Below are 14,440 nucleotides of genomic sequence, written 5' to 3'. Positions count from 1 at the left end.
AGTTTACCCCGGGTCTTCAAACCCCACGCTGCTCCCGGCCACACAACCCGAGCAGAGGCTGTGGAAGCAGCACGGAGCCAGTGCAGCAGCTCAAGGCATGGTGGGTGGGTGACCTCTAATCCTCCAGAACCCTCAGGTCTCACTGGGTTTTAGGGTGAGGACGTGGACCTTCCCCTCTCCAGCACAAAGCACAGGGGGGTCTCCAGGAAGCAGAATTGACAGCGGCTATCTAGGGGTCAGCTCCGGTGGGCAGGAACAGACGGGAGAACCAACATCCCTCCTGGAAAACCTTATCTGCTGCTTTTCTGCGAAACACATCAATCAGCCGAGCACTGCCCTGGGGGCCCAGATGACGCATCTCCTTAATGAAGCGATCTCTACTTCCAACAAAAAGCCATTCAAACGCAGGAGGATTAACATGCAGGAAGGCACGGGACAGAGGATAATAACGCTAATGACTTACCCTGTGCGGGTACTCTGCACACTGACCCTGTGAAAGAAGGGGATTAAAAAGGAAAGAGTTTAAACCACAGAGGCGGCCAAAATAGGCACGCAGGGTCAGATCCAGAAGGTGTAAATCATTTTGACTGTATCAAACTCAGTGCAGTTATGCCAGTCTGCACTCTGCCTCCTGTCCCCAACCCCCTAAGCCCTCTGCTCTTCGTACTCCTCACCCACAGTCAGATCAAGAAGCACCAAGTCCCTTCCTCTCTTTCAATTTTTAACAAGGCCCCCACTGAAATTACCTTCTCTCCTTTTTGTCCTGGGGGTCCCTAAAAAAGAAAAGTGATCAAAAAAGGCCTCAGTAAATGAAGGAGTTCAGTGAATGCAAGGGGAAAGGGATTAGGGGAGAGATGGGATAGGGATGAGATACTTACAGGTTGTCCCCTGGGACCTGCAGCACCCTTTAAAGAAACACAGAATTTAATGGGATGGTTTTCCATTTACAGTGACAAAAAGACAGAGTATGGAGTAGGCGAAAAACTGAGCTTTTAAATACAGCTGTGAAGAAAATTCCCAAGAGAGATCTGGGTTCCCTTTGTTACTCTGGAGGAGTGAAAATGCACACATGCTCTGGCTGTACCACGGGGGAGAAATATTAAAAGGAGAGGGGGAAAAATCATCAGGAAAACACACCCTTATTGTTCCCAGGACCTCAGCTGACAGCGCTGGGATGGAACCAGAAGCAGCCAGGACTGAAGGCTGAGCTAGGATTGAGCAACAGTGGAGTGGGGATGGGGATCTTCAACATGTGCTTGCCAGAGGGCTACACTGACACTCAGGCCCAAAAAACAGAATTACAGAATTAGCAGAAGAAAACATTCAACACTTTAGTGAAGGAGGCCTACAGAGCCTCTCTCTTGACATACTCATATTTGGGATTTCATCATCAGAGATGTCAAGAGGAACAAGACAGCACTGGGCTTCCATAAAGTGCAGTCTAAGTTTACCATTTTCAACCCAAAGCGTTTTTGTATGATGCACATATGAAACAGAGCTTCAAGGGGGTGGGGGGGGGACCACATTTAATACAAAAAATATGCTTTTTGTGGTTGTTGTTAGATAAGTTGAAAGCTGCCAGATGGGTTTTCAGAAATCTTTCCATCAACTTTTACTTGTCCTATGAGGCCAACCACGAAAAATGTCAGCTCCCAGAATATATTTAAAGAACATAATTGCTAACTGCAAGGAAAACACATCCCATGCCTAACTAGAGAGTTGCTGCTGTGACATGATGAATGTGATAGCCATAATGCAAAAATTACAGGCATGCATCCCGGCACTGCTATTATGCAGTTACAGAATTAGGGATGCAGCTAGTGCATCAGCTGAGCTAAGATTGCTACCCTGCCCATGAGCTTGTTTCCAGCTGAGGCACAACATCATTGCAAACCAACCCATCACCCACAGACAAATATATGTATTTTTACCATCTCTCCCTTCTGTCCAGGATGGCCCTGAAAAAGAAAGGAAACACACATCAGCTTTGGCCACTGCAGACTCTCGATGATCTTGATCTAACAGCCTCTGCTGAGTGAAGTGTGTGTCCCCAGAGCAGAACAAGAAAGCTGCATCTCTCTTGGGGGTGAAGTTCATGGCAAAAACAGGGTCCTGCTGCAGGAAATGAGAAGCCAGAGGTGTGTTCCAGCACTGGAGGAGTGTGGTGGGGAACCTGGCCACATGGCTGCTGCATGGAACTATAGGTCTCATGTCCATGGGGTTCAGAGAGAAGTAGCTCATTTGCTCTCAGCTCTCTGAAGGATGGGAAGAACTTGGGCTTCTACTGCAAATCTCTAAGGACAGCATGGAGGCCTCACAGAGTTCTTTAGCATCCTTCCCTTCTGTACTGTAGCTCTTCTCAGCACAGCAGCAAGGCAGAGGGCTGATACCTCAGGGATCTGCTCTGCCTGTCTGATGCTGGGTGGGAGTGCCTGCTAAGGCTTTCCCTGCAGCAGCCAGGCTGCTGCACTTGTGAACAGCTATTTTACAGATTTACCTAGAAAGGAATAGGCCATGCTGTGCCTTCCTTAATCTCCTGACTCCTGCATCTCTCCCAAGGCATCTGTGGCATCCTCCTGCCTGCCAACCTCCTAATTTTCTTTTAATCCATGCATGTGCATGGCATTGCAAAATAATCCCCCTAAAAGATGGGGTGTAAGACACGGGCTGGCAGCACAGTGGGACCTAGCAGGAGGCAGGGCAGGAAGCCTGCAGAGAAGTTCTTTGCTTACCGGTTTGCCATCCAAGCCAATAGGGCCCTGAAATAAAAGAAGAAAAACGAGGAAAAATGATGAGAAATGCTTGCCCCGGGGTGTCTGTCCATCTGCCCCAGGATGTGAGACTGCATGGGCTGGGGTGACATGAGGTGACTCCCTGCCCTCCCTGTCCTGGCAGATCCCTGGCCCACAGAGTACCAGCCCAGATTTCAGACTGCTTCAGCAGGCACCTGCTCGCTGTCAGCACATTTCAGCAGCAATGCTGGACACAGGAATAGAAGCAAGGAGGGATTCACAGGCAATTTACAAAAAATAAAATCTCAGAATTTTAAATTTCCCAGTGTTTGGTAAACTAGTTGAACATCAGCATTTTTCTCGAGACTTTGATTTAAAAGGGCACCCAGCTTTGGGGGAAGAGGAATTTTTGCAAATGATAGAATAATAAAAGTGTCCCAGGGAAGAGGTGACATACAGCTCAGCACATGCTGAAGGTACTGTTTGATGAGAAACAGGCCCCGCAGAGCTGTCCCACCCAGCACTTTCTCATGTGGGCCAATTTGTTTTCTGCTCCTCCAAAAGCCAAAGACCACAAGGGCCTGGAGAGATCTGCTTCTCCTCAGCCCAGGGGCAGCTCACAGCCCCCTTTTCACAACGGGCAGAGCTGTGGAGCCTGCTCAGACAGCTCAGAGGCTGCCAATTCCTCCCGTTTTCCAGGCGTGAGAGTCTCCCCCGCAGACCGGCTCTGGCACATCCAGCATCCCAGAGCAGCAGCTGAGCTGCCTGGCGGGAGCAGGGACGTTTGTGGGGGGTGTTTGTGTTTGCCTCAGGCTTCCTAGTTGTCTAGGGTAAATGCATATGAATAAATAGCAACTGTTTGAGTTCTTCAGCAGCCTCAGTGCTTCAGAGAGTGCTGCCAGCAACTGTAGGATTGAAATGAAATTTGCTTTGTCCTCTCCTGGGTATAATCTCTGTTCCCTTGCAACTGTGCTGGAGAAGAATTCCTCCTTGTGTCTTAGGTCCTTTCCCTTTGGCCTGACCAGGGTGTGCAGCCAAGCACAGTCCCCAGCTGACCCTCAACAGGCAGGGTCCTTTTTGGATCCCATGCACTTGTTCTATCAGAATATCACCTAAAAGCTCCATTAAAATTGGAATTTCCCCTACCTAGGGGTTGTTTTCTTTGTATGAGGTAGGGGTATTTCTTAGGATGGTTGTATTTCACTGAACAGATCTGGCTTTAACTATGTTATTTTAACACTTGGGGCTTTTTTTAAAAATTAATTTCCTTTCAGAGTTGTGTGGTTTGGTTTGGTTTTTATTTTCTCCCTAAATATCATTTTAAAGAAAAGAAAAAAAAAAAAAAAAAAAGCAGAAAAACAAATGAAGAAAAAATTGCTTTTTCCAGTGATATCAGATCAGGCCATTGGTTTCAGGAAGAAACGATGAGATACAGCAAGCACTTATGAGGCTTCCTAGTAATATCACACATCCGTACCTCATAAATTAAGAGTTACACTTACCGGGAATCCAGGAAAACCTCTTGTTCCAGGCTGTCCCTGGGAAGGATGAAACAGAGACAGCAGTTTAGAGGAACTGAAATGAATTTTGATGGATCCTAAGTTCTCTCTACAGAGCCCTTCCTCCAGCCTCTGACCAATTATCCTACAACTCTCTGAAGAGATACCCAATTCCCCTCCAAGGGGAAAGTGTCTTGGGAGGGAGGGGAAATCTCTCATCCCCACTCCAATTTGTACAGGGCCAAGAAAATGCTGGAGCAGCTCCAGTTTGGATTGCAAGCAGTTTCCTTGAAGTTTCTACATTAATTAAATGGGTCTCCCTAGCCCATATGTTAGGCTTTTGGAGTATATTCCAGAGGCTGAGCTCATTTTATGGCAATTCTTGCTGCCATAAACCTGAGATGTTTAATGCAGGGTGCTGTTCTGTGCAAGACAAGTCTTGCAGGTCACTGCTGTCTAAATACAACCATCACTCTCCTCCTCCTCCCCTCACCTTGTGTCCTAGGTCATTTATTTTCCTCACAAATAATTCTGGAGATGATTTTTTTTTTTTCTCTCTCTCTCTCTCTTCTGTTTTGTTTGGGCTTTTTTATCCTCTGAGAGCTAAGACAGAGAGTTAGGCTGTGTGATGAGAGGAACGTGAGCACCAAGACTTTTCCCCCCACCCCTTCCTGGCTATGGCTACCAGTTTGGGATCAGGTACAGCAAACACTGGCTTGGGATGTGTTTGGAAGCTTCTTCATCCCCTACTTAAGAACACCAAAAAAAGAGAAAATGTCCTGGCTGTTAATTTTATGTAGTTCTTCAATTTTTGTGACATCCTGGGTCACAGTTACCGTAGCTTTGTTGGTATCCAAGAAAGATACCACTTCACTTAAGGATTTTGCAGTCTGTTTCCCAAAAAAAGCATGAGCCAGGTCTGGAAGCACATGGTCCATTTGGCCAAGACTTCAGCAGATCTTGAAGCACACTCATGGAGATAGAAACACCCGGATAAATCCTGTGCCATGCTCATCAGGTGACCACTGTGGCATCTTGTCTACCCTGAATGCTGTGCTGTGACACAAAAGTGCCCAGCTTCCTTATGTGTTCTCTGATTTTGGGGAATCAAATGCTTTCTTCAGCCATTTGAACTACCATGACTGTTGGAGTTCCACAGGGGTTTCCTAGGAAAGAGCTGGGCACAAACAGGGTGCATCTCTGCCTTAACTACAGTGATCCCATCTGGCACTGAGGGAAGGGAAGGGGAAGGAGGGGATGGGCCTCCTGGGCTGGGAGGTTGAGGTTTGCCACAGTGAAGCAATGACAATCCTTTGGGAGACCTCAGAGCTACACTGATAGGGAAAACCTTCACCTTCAGCTGACATCTCCAACCACCCTCTGTCTGCAGAGAGACTCAGTTGAAGGTTTAGCCCTGCAGAAGATGGGCCCAAATAGCCTCTTTGCAGGGTTTGAGGGATGCCCCCACCACAAAATCCCTCACATCACTGAAGAACACTGAAGAGTTCTGGTTTTGTACACAATGCTAGCAGGACCTAATCACATTTGCACTGTTTCTTTAGCTCTGCAAAGTTGAACTTGGTCAGCTTTGCTTCGCAAGATACACACAAAACCACCTGGCCCTGTTGGCCAGTGACCAGAAGGGAAGATAGGCTATAAATTAAAGGATCTGTCCACCGCTGGCTTCTGAAAAGGCAAGAAGCAAGAAGAGCCTAGCCAGAATTCATTAATTTTGGTTCCCTGTTGGACACCTCCCTGACAAAAAGTGCTAAAAAAAGAATTAGGGGGAAAAGCTGGAAATGGTGCAATTTGGCTTCCTCTGTAGACTACAGACTGTTGCCTCTTTCTCCTTGGAGGACAGCAGAATGATTTGCACGGTATCACGCCAAGACAACAGTTCAGCAGCGAGCGATTCCAAGAGACTGTTTTTGTTGGGTGGCTGGTTTTCCTTGTCTCCTTTTTAAAATGTTGATTGTATGAAGTATGTAATCCTGGGGGCTGCCAAATCATGGAGACCGTCTGTTTCTGCCACTATCGGCGCACTGTCCCTCTCTGGCCGGCAGTTAAGCAGCTCCGAGCTCAAGCAAAAACTTTAACCTCCCAACAAAAATCTGGAAACTATTTGTCATCCCACATCTTTCCGAGTGGCCCCTTGGCCAGGGTTTCCGTGTTTGTCTTCAGTGCTCAGCCATCCTTTTGACCTATCACCAGCTCCCCAGGAAACTGGATCGTCTTCACAGTAGGCTTTGCAGGGGGAAAGTGTGGAGTTGGGCCAGTCCTGGCAGCTCAGAGCTCTGATTGGTGTAGGCAAAACCCCACTTTAGATACCATTTGCCATCTAATTTTACTGCTGCTTTAAAGATGCAAAAAGTGTTCTGCACTTTCCCAAACAGCAGCAAACACAGCAGCACCAAAGCAGATAAAATTGTCCTGCAGCCCAGGCATGTATCCTTCAAGAAAACTGTCCCCTTTGCAGGACCTACTCGGACAGGAGCTGACAGCTTTTCTCTCCGATTACTATAATTACACTGTTCACAAGGCTGAGAGCAAGAGCTTGTGAGAAATAGCAACAGGGCACTTACCCTCCAAAATCTGCTGTTTGTGGAGCAGGGTGGTCTTGCTCAGACCTTGCTCAGAGACTTGCCAGCCCTTCTTCCTTGCCTGGACACGTGGCCAGGGACCATCTGCCAGGCATAAAACATTTGGGGAGACCCATTTGGGTCCTGGGCTTTGGTTCTGTCGCTTCTCAAACTCCAGCATCCCCGGCAGGTGGGTCTGGGGACCGGCAAAGCTGTTTTTTATTAGGAACACTTGTCATAGGGCTTTTGGGAAGTTAATTGGAAAGCCAGATGTAGCCAAGTGTTCGCAGTGCCTAGGTCTCTCTCACTTGACCTCCGTGGTGAAACAAAGGCTGCCAGCAGCCCATCCTCTCTGCAGGTCAAGGACGGTGCTCTTCACAGGTTAATCAAAATCGGAAGTGCCCGCTGGGAGGGGGAGAATTGAATCTCCAGGTCTTTTTTCATGGAAATCTCCGGTGGAGGCTGTGCAGAGATGGAGTGGAGAGGTCTGGCTGCACCCACACAAAAGCAGAGGCTTGATGGCTGCACCGCAGTGCAAGAAGCATCCAGCATTTGGGGAGCATCCAGCATTTAGGGCACGAGAACATTCCAATCCTTCATCTTGGTCTTTTTTTTTTATGACCCTGTCTTTGTAAAAAGTTTTGTCTGGCTGACTCGTTGCACCTTGCAGAGACACTTTTACTGGAAGAGGGTGAAAAATCCTGCCTTTTCTCAGCTGATAAGCGGTAACCACGCTGACAGAGCTTCCAAGATTTTGGGCACATGACAAAAGACCTCTGAACTACCCTTTGTCTTTGTGAGCTCCCCAGTCACTGGCTTAGCTTTGATCCTGCTCTTCAGTAAAATCAGGGGACTTGTTCCCTGCTGATTAAACCAAAGGCTGAAATCAGCCAGGCAAAGGGCAAATTTTCTCCAAAAGTGATAGCAGCCCTGTTGCAAAAAGGAAATATGCTTCTTCCTTTTAAATGGAGTAATTCGGTTTCCTTGCCAAGGGAAGGCTTCCTCATTTGTTCTGAAATATGAGCTATCATTTCAGTATATATAGTATATAATAGCAGTATAAAACGAAGGCTGGCTCAGCAAAGGAACCACATTATACAGGGCTTTTGCTCTTTCCAGCTGATGCTCAGTCTTAATGCCCCTCCTAAGTCTTTCCCAGTAACTTGCCCACATCCTGCATCAGACAAAAATAGAGAGAAAAGCCACTTACGGGTGGACCGCGGGGCCCGATGATAGACATGCCAGCTTCTCCTGGAGCACCCTGCAGAGAGACAAGGCAGAGGAAAAGGGGTGAGAACAGGAGAGCAGAACACAAAGACAACTTTATTCCTGTCAACACTGGGGTTAAATGAGGGTGCCTTAGGTGTGAGATCTTCAGGGTTGTTCTGGCCTCCCCCAGCTCCTGCCTGACAATCTGGGAGAAAAGATGTCCTTGAGAGCTGCTCAGATGTGCCAGAAAATGGAAGCTGCACAGCAAGGAGAAGTATAAACACATAAAACACTTTCTGGCGAAACAGAAGTTCTGCCTCATTGCAAGTGTGAAAGATGACCTGAAACCCTTTCTGTTTCCTTCCTGCAAGTTCCAGGAGGATTATGTCCTGCAGAAGAAAGAAAAAGAGGGATGTACTGGGCTCCAGGGAAATGGGAGCTACAGGCAGCTGATTTGGTTGCCTCCAGAAATGCCTCACTTGTATACTTCTCAAATGCAGTTGAGATGTGGATGAAAACAAAGCAAAGTGCTTGCTGGAAAAGGGAACAGCTGCCTCTCCAACTCCAAGCCACCCACAGCGTGTGATGGGCAGGACATGTCACTCTCTCTGGAAACAGTGTATTCCTGAGAGGCAGCTCCAGAAGTGCCCAGGGCTGAGGAGCTCTGGGACAGAGCATCCTGTCCAAGCAGCCTGCAAGAAAGCAAAGCACTCCACAGAACAAAGCTGTGGACTGCCAAAGACTTAAGGCTCTCATGGAGGGCTTTGGGGAAGCAGGGGCAATTAGGAGTGATTTTTTTCCATTGATTGTTTGTATCTATCTGCCGTCCCCTCATGAACGCTCTGGCCAGAAACAAATGCAAGGATAAGCAGAGAAAAAAAAGCAGAATGGCTCAGGTGGGAAATTCTGGTCTCTTGGATAAACCTGGTTGGCTCCAATGAGCAAACAGTGAAGGCAAGGATGAAGAATCTATCCTACTTTACCCTTCCTTCTCGTGGTTTTCTCTCTATCTGTTATGAAGAAGATCAAACAGGTCTGTCATGTTACTGCATAGATGACCCTCCTTGCCAGGTAAATATCCATACCTTTCTTAATTTCTACACATTGTTATTCAGTTATTCACAAATCCCAAACACCTCCATTTCCCTGCTCTCACAGGTGGGAAGTACTCACAGCTCTGGGGAAAACATGCTAACAGTGAAATGGCAAACACTTCAAAACGGGGGCCAGCAGTAGGATCGCTTTGTCAACCAGCACTTCTTTGTGGGTACAAATTGCAACTCACTGCACGGCAAACAGTCTGTGAGATGGTGTCCCACAGACTTCAACTACACCCATCAGCTTTCCTCAGGAGGAAGAAGTCCCACTGTGTCAGAAATAGGAGCGTGCCATGCCACTTTTATTCCCTGCTCCCACCTGCACCAGGGATCAGGTGAACCTGGGAGGCAGAGGGGAGCTGCAGGTCGGCTGGGGCAAACAGAGCTGCCCAAGGGGGAGAAAGTCAATGGTTAAAATTCAGGAAGGCTTGAGGGAAGCCCTTTATGTGCCCACTGGCTCTTATGCTGTTAGTAAATTGTCATAAACAAGAAACACAGCATCTTTGGAAGCTGACTGGCCTGGAAGGAATTTGGGAAATATACTTGCACTGACACGGAAGATGGGGCAGCCCAGGGGGTGTGGAAGCCCAAAGCTGGCTGCAGTGGCCATGACTGTGACGGGGGAGCTTGGGCTGGCCCTAAAAGAGGACAGTTTGGGGGTGCTACAGGCTACAAGGGGCTGACTCACCTTCTCTCCGGATTGCCCTTTTAGTCCCTGGTTCAGTGGCAGCCGTCACAGCCACATGCAAGAGGGTGCAGGGAAGAGAGAGAAAGGGAGAGAGAGACAAACACAGGCATCAGCGGCAAAGGCACACCCTCCCGCCCCACAACCCTGGCTATGGGGCTGGGGTGAGCAGGGTGGCCTCAGCTCCTGCCCCAGTCCTCTTCCCCATCCTCGCCCAGGGCTGCCCGAGCAAGGAGCAGCTCCAAAATACAGCACTCAGCCAGGCAGGGGATGGTCCCCTTTGCTCAGGGCAGAGTTATTTGGAAGGGGCAGCTGCCAGTGGCAAGCAGGGGTGCGTGTTAGGAAACCCAGGGTTAGCAAGCCCAGCTGGCGCACGGGGTGGCAGCGGGAGACGCCCAAACAGAGGGATACTGAAACAGAGGAGGGCCTGGATAGTACAGCAGGTGAAATGGAAACACCTCCCCAGGATGTATGTGGCTCTGAAACTGAACCCCTCAGGTGTGGGGCTCAGGGAGAGTAGTTTTGCCTGAACTGACAAGGATTATTCTGGAAGCCACCCTCCCCCACCCCCAAATCCTGGGGGTTGGAAGAGGATGGGAAAGGTAAGACACACAAAAAAGAGGGTTTGACTTACCGGCCGCCCAGGGATTCCCATCGCACCTTTGTCTCCCTGGCAATTAAGGCAAAATTAAGGGAATTGGTAACTGGCCAAAAGCAAGGTTATAAAACAGCACAACTGAACTAAGCCATAGCAGCAGCTTCACACTGTGGCCCAAGTGTCCAGGGGTTTTGAGAGGGAGAGAAAGTTAAAGAGTAAAGAGTGTTTGCATGTGCCTGAACGGGTCTCTAGAATGCGTGAGCCACAAGTTCATTTCCACATATGACAAACCCACACATCTCACAACAGAAATTACATGCAGCAATTTAAGCAGCAAAAGGAGGACAGGAGTCTCCAGTCAAACAAAGTACAATCCCTATTTCCAACACTTCATAAAATCCAGGTCCTGGGAACTGGCTTCCTGCAGCGGCCAACTGTCACGTTTTTCTCTTTCTTGACCAAAGTCATCTGGGTGTTAGCTATTTATTTATAGAGTTATCACTTTAAAACACAATTCTCTTAGACTTGAAAATACTGTCCTGTCCAGAAGTAAGAGAAAACTGTGAGAACACAAGCTGACACAGGAAAAAGCACGTCTGGAAGAAGACATACGAGCAGCTGTTTTCAGCATCCTCTACCCCTTTGAGATACTTCCCAGTGCATTGTCAGCATGTGAGTGATCCTAACAGTGGTTTTGGGAATGACTTTGGGTCAGGTGACACTGGACAGAGCCTCGTAAACACACGAACACAGGGCCAGTGACAATTCTCTTCACCCACTTACCTACAAGGCAGTTGGCTGCCTCTTACAGTTAAATTGTACTATGCAATTTAAAAAAAAAAATAAAATTACCCCCTCTGCATTCTTGGTCTCCAAAACTGAAGGCTGTGCAGATCTGGAAGACAGCAGCTCATTGCTAAAGGATCTTGATGATTATGGCTTCAGCAGTCATGTAGCTTTTGCTCTATATTTTGCAAAAATGACGTGATAATAATCCCTCAGTTGTCTTTCCAGCGATGTTTGGGGTTTCCTTATGTAAAACAGAATGTTCCTGCCCCTGGCTGACTGTGTCTGTAGACATAAACCTGGTTTTCTGGTTTCTGCAGCTGGAGACATCAGCCCCATTGGTGCCACCTCTCCGTGCCTCCCCAGGCGTTCAGTCCCAGCGCGTGTGAGCATAATCTGAAATCTCTGGAAGGGGAAGGCACTTAGCTCTGTTTGTTCTTCTGGGTGTACACAAAAGCTGTGTATCCCAAACTCAAACATTATTGCTTGGGATCAAACCATAGCCTGGTGGAAGTTTAGCCACTTCCTTCTGCAGAGCTGGGGAGGCTGTTCAGTATGGGGGGCATCCCTTTCCACACAGCACATGTCACGATAAATTGAAGAGCCATATACACTTTGCAAAAGCACCCCTTTCAGATGGATGAAACCCTGAACAGCTGCTTGATTTTAAGTTTTGTTGAGGCTATATTATGGGAAACTGCTTTCTTCTAGGGTTTTAGGTGGGTTCTCACTCCTGCTAATATTTGCCTATCTCTGTGTGCCAGCAGTGAGTGGAGCTCTCAGGGCATCTGGCCCTGGGATTACTTTGTGGCTGCTGGAAGACATAATGCTGAGCTTTCCTCTGCTTTTAGTCCCTTAATGCTGCTTTCCTCCAGAGCCGAGCCCAGGCTGTTTTCCCTCATGGTTTCTGAGGTACAAGCTGAATTTGCTTCTTCTGTCTCTGCTGCGGCTGGTGCCTGAGCAGGAAGAGCCCAAGGTCAGGGCTGAGCTGTGTCGGGTCTCCCGTGAGTACCTGGAGCGGTAAATGACGGCCCCGTGTCTGGTATGTGACTGTGCAGAGTTACAGCCCTCCAAGCAATAACAGCAAGAGGGAGCTCCCAGTAGGGCGGCCAATAAATGCCAGATGTTTATAAGGAAAGGTTGTCTGTGACAGGGAGCCAGGAAAGAGCTCTCGTGGGTGGATGATACCGTGTAGGTTGGTTTCTAAGTCATGAAAAGCTGCCTGCAGCTCCCACATCAGAGTTAAAAGAGCGTGAAAAGCAACCAGCAGCCTCTGTCCTGAGTCAGGGGAGAGCCAGCAGCACAGTTTACATTTCCTTCACTGGGAAACTGCCTGTTAGGGCTCGTGCAGTCTCCAGGTGAGCCTGGGGAGCAGGGAACCATCACCAGGAAATCATGCCGCTGGAATTCCAAAACCCACGCTCCTTCCTCAGTCATGACTAACTCAGATGCAGATATTGTTATTATGGATTTTTGCATTTGTCCCAGGGTGACTCAGGCCTTCTAAATCCTGCTGCAACTAGCAAATCCCATCAGTGAGAACACTGAACACTTTGCCTCTTCAGACTCTGAAAGACATCTTCAAAAGTAGCGTTTTCCACACACAGCAGGGTCCATGAGGATTATGCTACCCTTTAAGTTTGGACCTCCAAAGCTCCTGTGGGCCCTACTCTGTATGGGCCGTGTCCCGTTTGGAATACTCTATTCCACGTCACGTTTTTTATGCAAGTCTACTTTCTACCACCTTATGAATGCTGGGGGCCTCCTGATCAAAGTACTGCCAGACAGAAAGAATGGGGGGATGAAACAGAAATAATGAAGTGTTTACCAGGAGCTGTGGCCTTTCTGTGAGGCCATGGAACAAAATGCACCTAAACAGCAAAAGCTAGCCTTGAACTCCGAAGGGAGGGCTTAATAAAGACATGGAATCACATGGAAGGGTTTAGGAAACAGAATGGTTAAAAAAACTCTCCATGACTCCTTGACCATCAGTTCTGATTGCTTTGGTTTCTTAATCTCCTGCTTGTGAAGTTTTCTCTCCTTTTGGCACGACTTTACCCACAGCTCTCCACACGAGCTCTGAAGGTATCTGCAAGTCCACGGAGAACAAGCTAATTACAGGGCTTTGACTTTCTTCCTTAGTTTCCATCTGCTAAATATTATTTTTTCATGTATGGAATTGCTGCAGTTGCCACAGAAATGTTGCATGATCAGAAATGGGAGAGAAAATGTCCGTGAGAGGATCATTTGCTTCGGATGTGGTCCAGACAGCAAAAGGACTATTGCACGATTTCATCACTTCCTTCCTTCCTTCACCCCTTTTAGTCCCAATCTCATCAAATATCTTACATGACTGCGGGTTGCCCTTGCCTTCACCAAAGCCTTGACTGACTTCAGGAGTAAGGCTGGAAGTGTTGGCTGGGCAAGAGAAGAACATGGAGTTCCTTTTTACTGCTGTGGCGTTGCTCATCCATTTCCCTGGATTTTGTCCGTGTTGTCCTAGACTGCAAGCAGGGCTTAGTGCACTTAGTGCACTTCTAATGAGTATTTCTGCCCATCTCCACACCAACACCAAGCCAAAGCCAGCACTGGGAGCTAAGCCCTGTCACACAGTGTGTTGGCTCTTTTGCAAGCTGGGAAACAAAAAGGGGAGGGAGATGTGGGGTGGTCATTGCTATGGGGTCACTATCCAGAACAATGTGTATGACAATCAGCCAGGCAGAAGCTCAGGCTGCTGCTCATAAAACCATTTCCATTTCAATCATGAGAAATACAAAGGGGTGGGGGAATACTTCCTATGGTGATATGTAGGACTCAGCTCTTCAGAGGTGAACTTTTGCTCACAGTGACTGAGCTGATCTCACTCACCAGCTGATCAGAAATCAAGAGGTCCTGAATGAGATGAGGGTCCTACTAGTCCAAGACAAATTCCACTTTGGCTAAGAACACTCAGTCTGCCCAACTTCCTCTTGTTATTTCCATTGGCTGTAGCATTCCTCACATCCTGTCCTAGAAGTCTGCTTGCAGAGACAGGTTCAGGGGTCGCAACAAGCCAGGATACGGTAGCATATAATGTCAGCACTTCTCTGGTGGTCCCATGTGCTTCTGCCAGGCTTCAATCTCCCATTACAATATTAGGTTTCTAACCCTTATTGCTGCAGAGGAAGCCCGGAGCGTGTGTATTCTTCCTCATCCCACAAAGGCACTGACTGCTCTCTAGAAGAGAACTGTGTCTATCAAAAGTGATTCCTCTCT

The 14,440-nt window shown here is 48.0% G+C and overlaps 1 protein-coding gene across 1 annotated transcript in view; it reads right to left on the bottom strand.

Annotated features, from left to right (window-relative positions):
- COL13A1 (collagen type XIII alpha 1 chain) overlaps nucleotides 1-10,465 on the bottom strand; it is a 51,840-nt gene extending 41,375 nt beyond the window's left edge. Inside the window, exons 1-9 of the mRNA XM_088059515.1 lie at nucleotides 10,436-10,465; nucleotides 9,805-9,831; nucleotides 8,021-8,071; nucleotides 4,235-4,270; nucleotides 2,733-2,759; nucleotides 1,932-1,958; nucleotides 879-905; nucleotides 747-773; nucleotides 464-490 (exon numbers count right to left, since the gene is read on the bottom strand). Coding sequence (XP_087915641.1) covers nucleotides 464-490; nucleotides 747-773; nucleotides 879-905; nucleotides 1,932-1,958; nucleotides 2,733-2,759; nucleotides 4,235-4,270; nucleotides 8,021-8,071; nucleotides 9,805-9,831; nucleotides 10,436-10,456 — 270 coding nt within the window. The 5' untranslated portion in view covers nucleotides 10,457-10,465. The remainder of the gene's footprint in view (nucleotides 1-463; nucleotides 491-746; nucleotides 774-878; nucleotides 906-1,931; nucleotides 1,959-2,732; nucleotides 2,760-4,234; nucleotides 4,271-8,020; nucleotides 8,072-9,804; nucleotides 9,832-10,435) is intronic.
- Nucleotides 10,466-14,440: the final 3,975 nt, after the last annotated feature.

The sequence above is a fragment of the Pseudopodoces humilis genome, chromosome 9 (genome assembly GCF_049639895.1).
Source record: "Pseudopodoces humilis isolate 2021_Gansu_Grassland_sample_001 chromosome 9, ASM4963989v1, whole genome shotgun sequence".
Taxonomy (NCBI): Eukaryota; Metazoa; Chordata; class Aves; order Passeriformes; family Paridae; genus Pseudopodoces; species Pseudopodoces humilis.
Note: the sequence above shows the minus strand (reverse complement) of the source record. Positions and strands in the feature narration are given on the sequence as shown.